Source organism: Rhinichthys klamathensis, unplaced genomic scaffold (assembly GCF_029890125.1).
Source record: "Rhinichthys klamathensis goyatoka isolate OS25496 unplaced genomic scaffold, OSU_Roscu_1.1 h1tg000082l_1, whole genome shotgun sequence".
In the NCBI taxonomy this organism is placed as follows: Eukaryota; Metazoa; Chordata; class Actinopteri; order Cypriniformes; family Leuciscidae; genus Rhinichthys; species Rhinichthys klamathensis.
This window is the reverse complement of record NW_026606624.1, coordinates 1,842,858-1,859,410: the sequence shown is the minus strand read 5'-3', so window position 1 is coordinate 1,859,410 and position 16,553 is coordinate 1,842,858. Positions and strand designations below refer to the sequence as shown.

At 36.4% G+C, this 16,553-nt stretch overlaps 1 protein-coding gene across 3 annotated transcripts in view; it reads left to right on the top strand.

Annotated features, from left to right (window-relative positions):
• The window catches only part of fbln2 (fibulin 2), a 71,915-nt gene extending 64,413 nt beyond the window's left edge, over positions 1–7,502 (top strand). For all 3 annotated transcript variants that reach the window (XM_056251405.1, XM_056251406.1, XM_056251404.1), the window contains 4 exons: positions 2,933–3,049; positions 3,634–3,762; positions 5,065–5,188; positions 6,646–7,502. In XM_056251405.1, coding sequence (XP_056107380.1) covers positions 2,933–3,049; positions 3,634–3,762; positions 5,065–5,188; positions 6,646–7,003 — 728 coding nt within the window. In that variant the 3' untranslated portion in view covers positions 7,004–7,502. The remainder of the gene's footprint in view (positions 1–2,932; positions 3,050–3,633; positions 3,763–5,064; positions 5,189–6,645) is intronic.
• The last annotated feature ends 9,051 nt before the right edge of the window (positions 7,503–16,553 follow it).

Here is a 16,553-nt window from a genome sequence, read left to right as displayed (position 1 = left end):
TAACACAATTCATGTTGTTTTCACACAATATGCAGTAGGGGTGCGCCAAAATATCGATATGGCGATATATCACGATATTTACTCCCGCGATCGATTCTCGATGCGCTCTTGCCAAGTATCGATCTTAAAAGCCGTTATAAAACGCTCTATTCATTATCCGAGTTGACTGGATTTGACTAGCTTTCATGAGGCACACACGCAAAGTCTCTCGCTCTCTTCCGTGCTATGTATGTTATGCGTGCAGGCTGTTCTTTCTCGCATGCGCGCTCTAGATTCCGGGAGATTTGAACTAATTTGCGGGCATCAGGGAGACGCTATCATTATGCGGGAGACTCCCTGAACTTCCGTGAGACTTGGGATGTCTGGCTTTGCAAAAGTCCGCAAAATGGGAAACACGACCACATGTACAGACACCTCACGCGGCATCACCCGGAGCTCTGTGAGAAAGCCGTTGTTGGTGCTGGCTCGAAGCCGACACACCCCGGCGTAAACATTTTTATTACTATTGATTGCAGCAATGTTACACTAAAATAGTGTCTGTGACTGTTTTGTTGCAACTGATAAGACACAAGTTGTTTTTGTTATTGTGTTTCATCCCAAAAAATAAATGGAGATTAATTTTCCTAATTTAAAAGAAAATTGTATTTCTTAAAACATGATATAGCTATTGTGAGTTATTACTGATAATATCGATTATCGTAGTATCGCCATATCGTGATATTATCGGTATCGTGAACAATGTATCGCATATCGTATCGTATCGTGAAGTACCCAGCGATTCCCAGCCCTAATATGCAGTCAGTTAACACATTTCCTAAAATGCTCAAATTTTCACACAAGCTTACCCAATACCAAAATAATGGATAATTCTGATCTTATTTACAAATGCTTAAACACAGCATGACAGAAATGAAGAGCCAATATTCCAAACCCTAAATATAGAATAAAGCCTTTACTTCTGCAACAACATCAGCTCAAAAGTGCTGATATATAAAAAATATTGAAACAACTTTTCAAGCATTTTTAGGTAACAGATCACTGAAACATTGATAGCTTAATCCAATCTCAGTCAGAAGCATAGTCAGGTGTTTAAGTTCTTTCCATTACTTGGACATACACAGTAAAAAAGGGACTCTTTGAATTGTTTTTGTTCAATGTGGATGCCGAAGAACACAGAGAAGCAGAGAGAGAGAAAAAATAATGTCTGGACAAAGGAGAGTAATAGTTGAAGGAGAGGAGTAGTAGAGAAGAAGAGTTAGGGGAGAGGAGGAATAATGTGTGGTGTACTTTGCATCTTTATGTTTTCCCCCTTACAAATGTGTAAACTATGAAAGGTTATTTCTGCCATGTTATAGAAACTAAAAAAGGCAATTACGACTTTATTTATAATTCAGAGAAAAGAAAAAAAAGTCTGATTTGTGAGATAAAAAGTCACAATTACCTTTTATACTTTTTCATTCTATAGCAGAAAAACCCTCCATAGTAATCAAAGGCTATGCATGTTGGATGTATTGTTGATCAATGGCAGCAATTTTATGTTTTCATTTCAGTAAAAGCTTCATGTAAAGCTTTTACTACAGTGATACCACTGTTCCATATACGCAGAATATACGGCCTGCGTAGACAGAGCACTAACTAAGGGAACACCATCCCACCCTCTATGTGGGACACCATCTCCCTCTCACCCCCAGATAGAGATTTCTAATTAAATTCCTCATAGGGGGCCCAGTTGACCAGTGGCTGCCCTGCGCAATTCTTACGTTCTATTTTTTTCTACTGTACATTCTATAAAGTAATACCTTCACATTTAGTATGTTGCCCAGAATGCACATATCCAAAAATGTAGAGTGGCTTACAGTAAAAAAAAAAAAAAAAAAAATTGATTCTGCACTATTTCTAGGTCACTAATCAAATTAATTTGTGATGTAAACTCTATGTACAAACGGTCTGATGTTCTATAATTCTCCAGTCATGCTTGAGAACTTGATCATACTTGTTTCATATTCAAATCAGATTTCAGCTTTTTTAGTTTTCAAATTAAATGTTATAAAATTGTATTGTATTATACCATTGTATTAAATCACTATAGGCCAGAATTACTTAATAAGGCAAATTAGCGTGCGGCTGCAATCTAATAATCTAATCAAAATAGTATGGTCTAAAACGCAATTGTCATATTATTCATTTTTTGCCACAGGGCAGCTATTGCGAGTAAGTTTTCTGTCATCTTTGCAGGAATGTAATATAAAGATTCTACAAAGGAACATTTATCTTTAGCAACATTATGAATGTAAATAACAGGCGCAACAATGGCAGTATAACCATAGACTGTAAAAAAGAGTATAACATAGATATTATGGGTACATTGTGTCACATGAATTACAGTTTTTTTCAATTGCTAACAAGCGTTTACCAATACTTAAAGTACTTCTTCTAAACTCTTAACACAGCAACACACCTACATCACATAATTAGCCAAATAGTTAATTTTCTGGCCAAAACCACATTTTGTTAAATACAAACTACATTTCGAAACGTTAAAAACCTTTTTCTACATATACTAACTCTATCAAAACACAGCAAACCCAATTCAAAATCGAATCATTCATTCTAGCACTAGTTTTCTATCCAATATGAACATATAGTTAATCGTAGCACAATGACTAGTAATTGATGACATTATGAAAACTGCATTACTTGTACATCATGTAGACAATGCGAAATTATATTTTACATCTGCTTAAAAATTATTTCCAGGTTTTAATTAGATTCACCAGATTTTCAATGGGGTCTCAGATTTTTGGACTCCACTGCACATTTGCATTGATATGAGCACACTGCCAATATGCACAAGACTGTAATGATTTATGCAAATGTGTACACACAAAAATATTTTTTAATCCAAAAACTCGTTTTCTGTGTTCTTTCATAGATGTTAATGAATGTGACAACAATCCATGCAGTCAGGAGTGTGCAAACATCTATGGCTCTTACCAGTGTTACTGCCGAATGGGCTACTACCTGAAAGAGGACGGGCACACGTGTGAAGGTGAGGTGATATCGATGTCCTCAAGGTAGGAAATGGATTCAAGTGCCCTATTATGATATTTTAAAGGTTCTCCTACAGTAGGCCTACATGCATCCAAGGCCAAAAACACTTTAATTTTCTCATAATATATTCTACATTGCACAGTTACCTCTTTCCTCACATTGTCTAAAATGGTTTGATCAAGCAACTGATCTCCCTAAACCCCTCCTTTCTTAGAGCCTACTCTGTTCTGATTGGTCGGATGGCCCAGTCTGTTGTGATTGTCTACCGCTTACCTGCTTACCATCCATTTCATTACCATTAAGGGTTAAACACAAGGACACAGTCATATACAGTATGTTGATTAAAGAGATGATGTGATGTTTTCCTCTGATAGGGATATTGGATCGATAATGTCTTGAATCTTTTAATAAGGATGGGTTTATTTTTTCAGATCATCATAGCAATTAGTGTGTTCTTGGCACATTTTCTTAAACACAAATCTTCCTGTGTAAAGGACAAATCTTCGCATTGTGGTTTGTTGTGATGTTCTTTATTAATGGCTAGTTTTCTCACTGATAAAGATGTTCTTGTTTGTTCTCTAGATATCGACGAGTGCTCACAGAGCATTGGAAACCTCTGTGCATTCCAGTGTGTGAATGTCCCAGGTAGCTACAAATGTGCCTGCCCTCCCCATGGTTACTCCATGTCACCTAATGGACGCACCTGTCAAGGTAACACTATAAGTTTATCATATTACATTTAAGTCTTTGATTGAATTAAATAAAAGCACAAAGCATGCGACCAAATGTTCAGGATTTATCTTAACATGTTATGTTTTATGTTTTGTTGTATTATGTTATGTTATGTCATGGTATGCTGTGTTATTTTATTGTTTTATCTTATGTTGTTGTTTTATATTATGTTATGTTCAGTGTTGGGGAAAGTTACTTTTAAAAGTAATGCACTATAATTGATAGATAGATAGATAGATAGATAGATAGATAGATAGATAGATAGATAGATAGATAGATAGATAGATAGATAGATAGATAGATAGATAGATAGATAGATAGATAGATAGATAGATAGATAGATAGATAGATAGATAGATAGATAGATAGATAGATAGATAGATATTTGTTACAATATTGCAGGTATATATATACAGTAGTCAACATTTGAAGTGGATCAATCCTTTCATCAAAGTTATACATGAATTTTGAACAATACCCGGTCTTGTCTTATGACAACTTTAATGAAGTTTTTGATCCACTTCCTACTGTATGTGTGTATATGTATATATATATACATACTATATATATATATAATTTTTGGGTGAGTAATCCCTTTAAACTCCGGTTCATATTCTACCAAAGCCAAATGGTACAAACTCAATTTCAAGCTCTAATTTCTCTAATTGGCACATTGAGTTGCGAGGCGCTAACCTCAGGTTCAACACAGCACTGCTTGGTGTCCTCCATCACTCTCTGAAAGATCACGAAATTGACGAAACTCCCTCAGGCTCTCAAGATAGGAAAGTCGATGAGAGGTGAAGAAGAGCCTGTACATGCTCCCGGAGGTTAGCGCTAGCCTGCACCAAACGAATTACTCTGCGAATTGGAGCCGGCGAGCTGTAACGAGGACTTTGCTTTTGTAAAATGAGATGCATAATTAATTACTTCTGGAGGGGCCAAAATTGACTCCTAGCAGAATGAAGCCTGGCGGTTAGTCACCGCAGACGTCAGTCGCCCCCTGACAACCCTGCTAGCATTGATTGAGAACGGGTAAAATTGAATGTGTGCTGCCATTTAGATATTTATTTATGCAATCAAAATCTTACAAAGTCTAATAGTTTGATTCACTTTTGATTCACTATTGAATTTCCATTTACTCTTTTTTTTTTTATGTAAGAAGAAAGAACGATAACGAACATTCAGGAAAGGACTAATGGAATGAAAGCTTTAAGCAGTCTCAGAGGCCTCAATTCTTACCGACTCAATCTATTTAGCTGTTGTCTTCCATTTCGTTCTCAGATATTGATGAATGTGCCATTGGATCGCACAATTGCTCTTCTTCCCAGACCTGTTTCAACATCCAGGGAGGCTTCCGTTGCCTGTCATTTGCATGTCCAGACAACTACAGGAGAGTGTCGGACACGTAAGTATGACCCGCTGATTTTCTTTACCGATCACATTTATCATGCAGATCACATGTGGGCTCGATCAGTGATCCTGCTAGCGTGGCTAGACCCTATCCAACTTACCATAGTAATCAGAAGTTTCACACTGCGTAATGCAGGAAAAATATAGGATCTGTCAGCATTTATCAAGAAATAAACTGCATAATGGTGAAACTTAGAAATCATACAGATGCACATGCACATATACTGGATCAGTACATTTGCACTGCTTAGAGCATAAATACATTCACTGTAGCATCCTTGTGCCATCTGAATTGATGCTGGCCCCTTACAGAGCATGGTTTCTGCTAAGCAAATGGAATGAAGCCAGATTGCTTTGATTAGGCAGTAGTTCAAACACACACGTCTGGCCAGTGTCAGCAAGAACTCTGATTGGTGGGAACTCCCACTGCTCACCATCAGCCCTCCTGAGATTCACTGCTATATCAGAGATTAACAGCCCCGGAGTCAGCAGGGGCAAAAACACCTACGGAGAAACTGTACATATGGGTTGTGCAGTGTTATTTTAGGAGACCGTATCACTGTATTACTCTGTTATTTTTGTATGTCATGCTGTACAACATATTTAGTTAATCTGTGGAACAAGACGTTCATGTTATCAGGTGTTTTATGTTGTTTATCGGTTGCTTGATGGTTCTTATTGATCCAAATTTAAAAAAAAAAAAGCCCAAAATCACAAATATGGTCATTTAGAAAAATAACAGCACACTCTTCTCCACAATCATCCACACAGTTTGAGGTATCATTCAGCGTTCAAGCTAAAGGGATAATTAACTCAAAAATGGAAATTCTGTCACCATTTACTTACCCCTTTGTACTTCCAATGATTTTCTTTGTTTTGTCACATGTTTTATGTTGCTGTTTTGTTACGTTATGTTGTTGTTTTATATTGTGCTAAAATGTAAATTATTTGTTTTGTTTTGCTTTGTTTTGTGTTTCGTTTCGTTTTGTTTTGTTTGGTTTGGTTTGGTTCTGGAGCAGTGACCTTATTTTGTAAACATGTCTTTTCTTCTCACCGTTGTGTCACTCCAATGTCTGTCTTTCTTCTGTGAAACACAAAAGAAAATACTTTGAAGAATGTTTACTGTCCATACAAAAAAAACCTCAATGAGGTTTACAAATTTAGGTCGCTGTTACTACAAAACAAAACAACATTAACCAGAACAACATTGGACCCCATTGACTTTGGACAAAATATCATCTTTTATGTTCCACAGAAGAAAGTATAGGTCTAACAGGTTTGAACCAACATGAGAATTTTCATTATTAGTTAAACTATCCCTTTAGAAGTGTCCGTTAATGTCATAAGAGCCATTTTAGATATGTGACTTTAAAACACAATTTCGGCCAGGGTCTTTGCAGAACAAATTCTTACACATTCTATGGACCAAAACTCTCACCTCTCCCGTTTCAGACGCTGCGAGCGAACGAGTTGCCCCAACTTCCAGCAATGCCAGACTATGCCATTGCGCATCACATACTACCAACTGAGCTTCCAGACCAACATCATCATCCCAGCACAGATCTTCCGCATCGGACCCTCGCCCGCCTACTCGGGCGACAACATCATCATCAGCATCCCTCGCGGAAACGAGGAAGGCTACTTCAGCACGCGGAAGCTCAACAGCTTCACGGGCGCCGTGTACCTGAACCGGCAGGTGCGGGAGCCACGGGACTTCCTCATCGACGTGGAAATGAAGCTGCTGCGTCAAGGAACTTTCACAACTTTCCTGGCCCGCATCTACGTGTTCATCACAACAAACTCCATGTGATGTTAGCGCTCGTCTAGTGCCGCCTTTGATTTCGCATGGTGCTAAACTCAAGCTTCAAGCCTCTGCCTTGAAATTGTTTGTCATCTGGCAGATCTTTAGGCTTCTGTTTGCCTAACGGATTTTGCTTAGAGAGACTTTGATGGGACTCTCCCACTGGGATCCAACCGCTTGTTTTGAGTAGAGTGAGAACAAACAGTACATAAAGAGACTGACGGAAACATTTGGCTTTTGAAAGTCCTAGTTTTTCCTCTTCAAAGTATTAAAAGTACTCTACACCGAATGCTATTTATACTGTACCAATTTATCTTGATTGCGTTAAACTGCTTTTTATAGCACTTCATTACTTTTCTAACAACACAATGTTTCTCCTCGGGGGTTGGCAGAATAGAGCTGAGGTAGAGTTACACATTTGTAATGGCTGTCACAATTCCTCCGTAGGCCATTCAAGTGCTGTGCCAATTAAACGTCTAATAATTTCACAGCTCATTCGAAACAACTGAAAACTTATCCGTGATAATTCAGATGAGTAGGCCTACCTCAGGTCAGAGCCCACCAGCCTGCGAAAGATAACATTGTGTGATCATGTCTGTAATCATTGTTAAACACTAGCAATTAAAAAGGTGTATGATTGTTATTATTATTTCAAATGTTTGTTTCATATGCGCTCCCTTCATAGCTCTTGGTGCTAATTTACCGTTTTGGAAATGTTTGACACGCATACATGAAGAGTGTGTGAGCTCCAAAGCAGCACTGAGAATGTTATACATCATTTTGTATGTCTTTACTTTTGTAATACTGTACCTATTTTGATGTATTACTGTCTTGAAAATTCATCTCAGGGTAAAAGCATAAAATCATCTCGATAAACTATCATGCACAGCTTATCTGAAATTATAACACAATTAAGAAACATTCGGTATCAACATAAAAGTGTTTCATGCTCGTTCAATTCATGGAAACAACCAAATGCATCAGTATATTAATGCAGTGCATATTATCTGCCAATAAAGCAACACCAATCCTTTTATTAGTATTTTAGTGATTGCTTGAAATGTTTGGTCACTTCTGTTTATTTCATGAAAAGTTAGAGATTGCCTCCTAGTGGTGAGAAGAGGAACTATAGCTTGTGGCCTGAGGCTCCCTTTGCTTTCAGCAGATATAAACCATCATCGGATTTTATGATGAAATGATTGCTCTACTAATGAAGCATTTTAATGTTCAATCACTTGCATTTAAAGTGAACATGAAATCAAATCTGACCCTATTTACGGTATCAATCCATGTTAATAAGAAAAAAACATGCTTGTAATCTTTAATCAAAGAGTGATAACTTGCTATTCCTCTGAAAGGACCTTTCTTCGTTGGCTTTTGAGAATGTTAATCAAGAGCCAATCTTAGCCATTGTTTTAGCAGATTCTCATTCGGTTTGGTTTCATTCTGGTTAAAATCCACTTTGCACAATCCAATCAATTCCCAATGGATGAAATTAAGTCCCACCATACATTTTCTCATGAAATATCCTGTTTCACTCAGAAATATGTCACATAACAGAGGTAAAATGAGTTTGTTGCAACCCGCATTTAACATTAGGAAATGGCCTAAATACCAAAACAACTCTGTATTGGCACTTTTATTGAAAAGGTGGGATGTTTTTGGCTGTTGGAACAGCCGAGTCGAGGTGCTTTGCTCTTTACTCCTCTCATTGTGCTTTCCATCACAATTCTCATCAGACCTCAGCGCTATCATTTTCTGTCGCACCCTGGAGGCCTCTCAACCCTGCCTTTCATTGTGTAGGAATCGGAAAAGGGCGTGCGTTGTTCAAAGCCGGCAGCACGGTCCTGAATGTAGTACATCCCTACAGATAACCTCTGGCTGCAAGTGGGATGAATGATACGATTCGTCAGCTCAACAGCACAGCATAAATCACTTACTCTAGCCTGTTAAAAAAAAAAAAAAAAAAACTATCACCCTTTTTCATAGACAAGGCTTAGGCCTTGTTCCAGATCAAAATGCATGTTTGAGCTATTTTAACTGAAAGCAACATGCACTGACATATCTTAAAATATATCAGTGCCATTGTTTTGTCTGACTCTGAAGATGCACACCAGTAATGTTTTTTTTTTTTCTAAGGCACATTTATAAAAGCTAAATGTCCTGACTGAACTATAATGGCCTAATCCTGGCTTAATCTAAGCTCTGTCTGTGAAACCAGGATGATTGTAGAAGTTAGTCAGGAATAGTAATTGCTGTGGAGAGCATATTTATACTTCATATTTACTGGCATGTCTAATTAACCTGTTAATGGGATAGTTCACCCAAAAATGTCAATTTTCATTTTTGGGTGAACTATCCCTTTAAATGTCACCCCCCTTTTTGAGCATAGATCTGACATTAAATAGTTGTCAATAAAGTAAAGCAATAAAGCAACTGTAAAGTAAATGCACTGAACTAAACATTTTTATTTTACACAAAATGTATTTTTTAGAAAATAATGTGGAATTGCTAGAATAGCAAAGCCATATCTAAGCAAGTTGTGTTTCAAATTTAAAGTTAATATCACAAGAAAATGAGCCTGCTATAAAGATTGAAAGTACCATTTCCATGGTAATGCAATGTCCAATTTCAAAATCGCTTTAACAAAAGTGACTAAATAACACAATTCTGTCCCATATAACAAAAATACTGTATGTTCTCTGAATGTTCAAAATGTCCAGTTTTTTTTAAATGTTTTAAAAACTATTTCTTGGTTATTGCAAACATTAGAGAAAACGTTAAGGGAACGTTCCTTTTATCATTTGCAAACATTGTGGGAATGTTACTTTTGAATGTACTCTGAACATTTTTAAAACAAGTAGTTAGTAGTAACATTTAAATAAGACAAACATCCAACTAAAACAATTCAGAAAAACACTCCATGAGCGTTAATGTTTTAAGAACAAAAACAGATAACTGAACAATGTTCTTTTAATATACTGGAAGGTGTTCGTTCATAACTTTAAGAGAACCTCGACAGAATATTAGCCAAAGTTCTAAGAACTTTCCCTGTTAGCTGGACTATTATTGATGTATTTCAATAAGACTCATTTATCACTCTGACACTTATAGACCCGTTGCAACAAGCTCCATTTGATGGTGTTGCGCGGGTGGCCCCTGTTCTCCCTGTCGACAGTCGAGGCTCAAACACTTCCGCCCATTGAGATGCCATCCTACACACACTTGGGAGTGTACATGCTGCTCCTTACAGATTATCGTCTTCCCTCTTCATGCTTATCAGTGAGGCTAAATATACGTTATTGTGTTTTTGGAAAGCAAGTGTTCAGCCCAAGGTGGGGAAGCCACTGAGAGACACATTGGCTATTCCTATGATAAAGATGCTCACAGGAAGTTATGAACCTTGTGATAATATTCACAACAAGTCTTGATGAGTCACTGATTTCACTTTGGGCAGTAAAAAGTATTTCGAAATGTAAAAAAATAAAAAAAAATGAACGCATGTCACTGTAAACCAGTGTAATTTTTGTATTATTTAATTAATTTTAAATATTAATTTAGCTTTTATTTTCATATGTTTCATGTTTTTATTTTGATTTTAGTCTTTTTGATGTGCTTGTGGCATTTATTAGATTTTTGTTTTTACATATTACTATTAATTTATGTCTATTCTATTCTGTTATATTTAATAAGTTTAGTGCTTTAACATGTTTCAGTTAGTTGTCAATGCAGCATTTCTAATTTTTGTTTACTTTAAGGTTTTCATTCTAAATTTATAATTTTTATTTTAGTAACAACATTTTTATAGTTTTAGTAAACAATAATAACTATTGTAAACCAAGAGAAATACAAATGTATTTACACAAATTTTTTTTATTTGTTTTGCAAAATTTACAAAAAATTTCTCAAAGCTAACATCATTTTCCAAGCCTGTGTGTGTGTGTGTGTGTGTGTGTGTGTGTGTGTGTGTGTGTGTGTGTGTGTGTGTGTGTGTGTGTGTGTGTGTGTGTGTGTGTGTGTGTGTGTGTGTGTGTGTGTGTGTGTGTGTGTGTGTGTGTGTGTGTGCGTGTGCGTGCGTCCATGCGTGTGTAAATGTAAAAAAAATGTGCACAGGTTCATCACAGTTTGTCTGAAGTTTAAACAAATTATCAATTTTTATTAGTGCTGTCAAATCGATTAATCGCATCTAAAAGTTTGTTTATATAGGCCTACAGTAGTATATATATATATATATATATATATATATACACGCGTTGTTGCTCATCTAAATCCAATAAAAAAAAGACTGACAGTCTGTCAAGGATAAACACACACAAGTTGAATATACACTGAAAAGTCCCAGTGCTGCACAACATTATACAAGTGAAATGCTTTCCTCCTCTGAAATCGTAGAACTGTCAGCTCCAAGATTTGGTATAGGCTAATTAATTTTGTTACACTGAAAACGAACGTCAAACCTCCCAACCACAAAAAAGAAAACTGTTATGTAAATGCATAGGTTAACTGAGATCTGCAAGTGCTGTCTTTCTTGTGCCAAAAATGCAAGTTAATTACTGAAGTGGATAATTTACTGTGCTATTCAAATGCCCTTCAGCAGCATCTGTTTTGATTCTTTGATGCCAATCATCCGAAATTTACATCTTTAATCTGCGTGCTTTCAGCTTCACAATTTAGTTCTTTTCACCCTCGAAGCTTACTGTTCTCCATCCTTGCCTTCAATCACTTGAAACTAGTAAACCATCTGAGCTCAGTCAATAAGAACTTAAAGAGGTAGTAATTAAATGAAATTGAATTGCACTTGCACAGAGGCGGTTTCTGTGTCCGAGTGTGTAGGAAGCTGGTACTCACACCGAGCCACCCTATAATCCAAAACAGGTATCTGAAGATAAAAGACGGGATCATTACCTGTGCGTGGCGAGCCGGGTCAAATAGAAGGCTTTCATCAGTGCCTGGTCACTCCAAATTCTTCAAAAGCCTTGGAGTTAGACACGAGTTCCCCTCAGATGACCTTCCCATGGTCCTCAGGTCAGCATTAAAGCATGGTTCTTAATTGCTCTGGCTATTGGCATTGACATTGACAGGCTGAACATCAGAACAAGGGAGTCTTCTATCTGTTTATGTCCGCTTTCATCAATCAGTCTGAATGGCAGTGATGACAGAAACAGAATATGTTGGAATCCAACAAACAAAACTAAAAACAAATTCAAAAGATAGATATATTGGGTTTGTATATTTACCAATTTACCTTTTCGGAACATTTCGTGAAATGTTTAGACAGATGTTTCTTGTTTTATTCTTAAATGAATCAGCGTTTTTGAACGAATTCAGTTAATGAATCAATCACAGGCCGACAAGGAATCTTCAACAGCAGAATTCCTCAAAAAGTTCTGCACTACTTGAAATCATTCATAAATTGCACAATTTATGTTCCTTATGTAAATGTATTCAGCATGTCACTGCACAGTATTACATGCAGTCTGGTTATCAATAGATGTCTTCTATAATTCAAGCGGTCAGTGGAAGAGCAGAAGGAGGGGCTGGAGGGGGGAGGAGGGGGTAAAACATGCACCTATTTTTTTTTTAAAAAAAGCTTCCGGGGGAAAAATATGGCCCAAAAAAACACCCCAAAACACGTTTAAGTCTTAGATATCTGAATCCGTCGGTAAAGCCATAATTAAAACGATTCAAACACATGTTTACTCGGTTTTGAAGGAAAGTTTAAATATGGCAAGATGTCTTATACTTTTCTTAGATGTTGATTTTTTTCTAAATCCCCTGAGACAGAATTATAATAATGCTCAGATCATAGAGAGAGAGGGATTTGCTTTAAAGGGCTGTATGTTCAGTTAATTACTATCCTGTGGCTGGTGAAGGAATGTTCACTTGCACAACACACTTGCGTAACCTGTTTTAGTGTCAGCCCATCAAATACTATATGCTCACATTTTCCATTCCAGCATGAGCAAAAACACAGTGCCTGTAATAAAATAACATCAGAGAGCACAGAGTTCAAACCTTTGACCCACTGTAGGGTGTTTATCTTCTAGGATCAAAAATAGTATAAGATAGAGTCAAATTTTGGTATAAAGGATAGTCATTTTGGCAATTTTGTCCTCTATAGAGTTTTGTTATATGATTTTTATGCTCCCAGTCTATGTTTAGCATAGCAACACCAGTAATGCGTGAGACTAATCCATTTGTTTGTTGTTATGCTTTTAATTAAACAGGGATAATGTGTTTTATCTTTTTTTCACAATGCTTTCGTTTGTTACACAATATTTATTTTAAACACCTGTATGTTTTTGCAATAATCCATAATGATTCATCTGAAATAGAGCTACAGTAAAGTCATGTTGCGTCAGATACAAACAGTAAGTCAGTCAGGGCTCCCTTTTGATTTTTATCTCTTTGTTATAGGTATAATTACACATATTGGGGTAATGAAATATTATTCTTGGAAAGGGCCATAGTGGAGGGGAAAAATCCCTCTAATTTACACGAGCCTCTTTTCACTTCTTTTTCTGTTTAGAGAGGTATTCTGACTAGAAAAGCTTATTACACATTGAAAACAGTTTATCTGTTATCAAAAAACATTTGCAGCGTGCCATATTAAAATAAAGACACTCGGTCAAGACACTACAGAACATCCCAAAGATTCAATAAAAGAGCTGAGGAGTAGACTGTGCATTAATACACATTTTTGTAAGAGATTTAAAAGGCAAACATTTCAAAAAATAAGTCAGGTGGTTTAAAATCGATCCATTAAAATCAACTAAAAGTTCACAGTAATGCATAAACTGATGTGGTGAGGCGTGAATGACAGCAGTGTCATTTGGTCAGGAGAGAGAGGCAGCTCTGGATTGAGAGGTATTTGCTTATGAGGAAACGCATCAAAAATGCATTTCCTTCGTCTGGGTCGCTGAATGTGTGTGTGTGGAATTGCCATCTTCTCAGGTGCAGTTATGGAGATCTCAGGCGTTTCATTTATCCAGTGCGGAAGTACAACCGATCTGAGATTATTTATAAATTGGAGCCGGAGTGAGGTATGGGTAGTGTGAAATTGTTATCGTGACACCTTTATGGCCTGATTTTCCTTATCTGTTCTATCCAGCTGGCATGTAGGTGTCATGAGTAACATACGTTTTTGCATCATAGATATATCACAACCTGTTCTTTCGCCTGTCAAAGTAAAGCGAGAAAGATGTTTATAGACATCCATCCAAGACAGATGACATACAGTACAGAATAACGCATTTCGCATAATTTCAATCTCATAAATCATTTTTAAAAAAAAGAGAAAAGAAGCATCTTCAGTCATGTCCAGCTAAAGCACACTCAAGAGTAAACAAAAGATGAATTTGTGATTGACTATTTTAACAGTAAAGTCAAGCCAAGCATGCATAAGCTAACATGCTGAACTGCTCTTTTGACTAGATTTTGGCTGTTTTAGGAGGTCTGAATCAGTTATCTTTCCACAAAAGACTTGGAATTAATCCAATTAGTTGCATCCCTGCCTTATGTGGCAAATCCATCTCAGCATCTTGGTGGTGAGCAGTTTCTCACCTGACCGCGGTCCCACAGGTCAGTGCATCAGTTCACAGAATACGGTTCAGCGATGAGGCCTAATGTAGCTTAACATTCTGCTGCTGTACTGAAGGCATTGGGTGGGCTTTGATTCGTCGTCTCTGGGCCTGTGAGATCAAGCATTTACTATAGCTCTTGTTGTCTTTTATCATCTCATCTTTTAATATATCTTCTGATGGGTTACTTTGATTTTCATGCACACATACTCTTATCCTTTCTATCTTTTTTATTTGTTTTCTATGAACAATTTTAAGTTTTCATAATTAAAATGAGGGAGAATTTTTTTTTTTTTTTAAATTAACATATACATCTACTTATTTGAATAATATTCATATGCAAACTGGCCATCGGACATGGTTAGATGTCATTAAAATATGTTATTATATTTATTATATAGTGGAGGAAAAAATAACAAAATAACAATAACAGGGGAACATTAGTACTTTTATAATATTTAATATAAATGACAAGAGCTTTATGGAATGCATCTCAAAATGTTTTCCGATAGCAAATCATCTCAACAATTTTCCTTTCACGTCTAATGTTTTTCTATGCACAGAGACTCCTGTGAATAATGATGATCTTTTTCCATGTTTGACGGATCTTCATTATACCCACATTCCATTCCTGTTCTCTCAACTATTACATCTTTTATTAAGTGAGAAAAATAGTTTCTCACTCCCGTCTTAAAGCTCAATGCATCCTTGAGCAAATGCATCTCTTATAATTATAACACATTGAAGTATACTGTATTTGGTCTGAAGAGTTTGGGTGAAATAGAAGTAAATAGTTAAAGGTGCAAAAAAATGCTCCATATAACTCCAATACGTCCTATTCTACAAAAAAGTCATGGACTTTTACGACCAAAAATAATTGTGTTCCCTCCTTAGTGTCACAGTGCAACCCAATAATAATAGAGAGTGCTCATTGGTTTCAAAGATCTCTTTTTAATGCATGGACTAATATATTTTTACCACTTTTTGAAATGAGTATCATTTAACTCTTTAACATAATAGAGAATTCATTGGACAAATAAAAAATATCCTTTCTTGTTGGGTTCAGTAATTGCAATTTATATAAACAATTCATAGAAGTGTGCTTATAGGCCCAACTCTGAGAAAAAATGCACATTATTTGGAACTGATTTCTTTATCTGAGGTATGAAAAGTCAAACAAAAGCCCTTTATAATATGTTTGGCTTGATTGCTTTCTCTGAACACTTAATGTAGCTTTATTAATGAGCTTGTGCTAGGCATAATGCCCAAGAGGAACTAAGAAGGGCTTTTATACTGCAGAAGTGATGCAAACAAAGGTTCAGCAGCATGGCGTCCTTTGATCCCTTTTCAGTGAAATAATTGTAGGTATGAAGCATGAACGGTAAAAGTGCGTGTTCTTGGACGTTGTCCAAGCTAAATAAATTCAAGGGCTTATTTATATCATCACAGACTCACACAAAAATTAATGTAAATACTGTGTAAGCACTCTTTTTTTTAGTAATAGATGGTTTGTGCATTCAAATAGAAGCATGAAACAAAATGATACGGCAGTTTACAATTTTTCTATCAATAATGTCAAGAAGAGAAGTGTCTCATTGGCTTTGTTTAGAAATCTATATTTGCACTTGGAGAGCTCTGAAATCAATTTTCTTTGTCTATGAGCATCTCTCACAATCAAATCCATGAGTAATCCTTAGTGTTTTATAAAACATGTGACTCCTGATCCATATGCAATTGCTCATTAAACATTTGAATATTGTATCTGCATCCATGCATCATCTTATCTGTATGTGAATCAGACAGTGATTTATGGACAAACACAGCCGTGGCAGAACTCGTAGACAAACAGTGGGATACTTGTTTGTGTTCTCCATGCTATAATGAAAATTGTTTCAACCATAAAGTGTCAGTTTGATTGATGGGTGGGTGTATATTCATATGTCATGTGCCCCCCTCCGTCTGTGTGTCTACTCTAGATG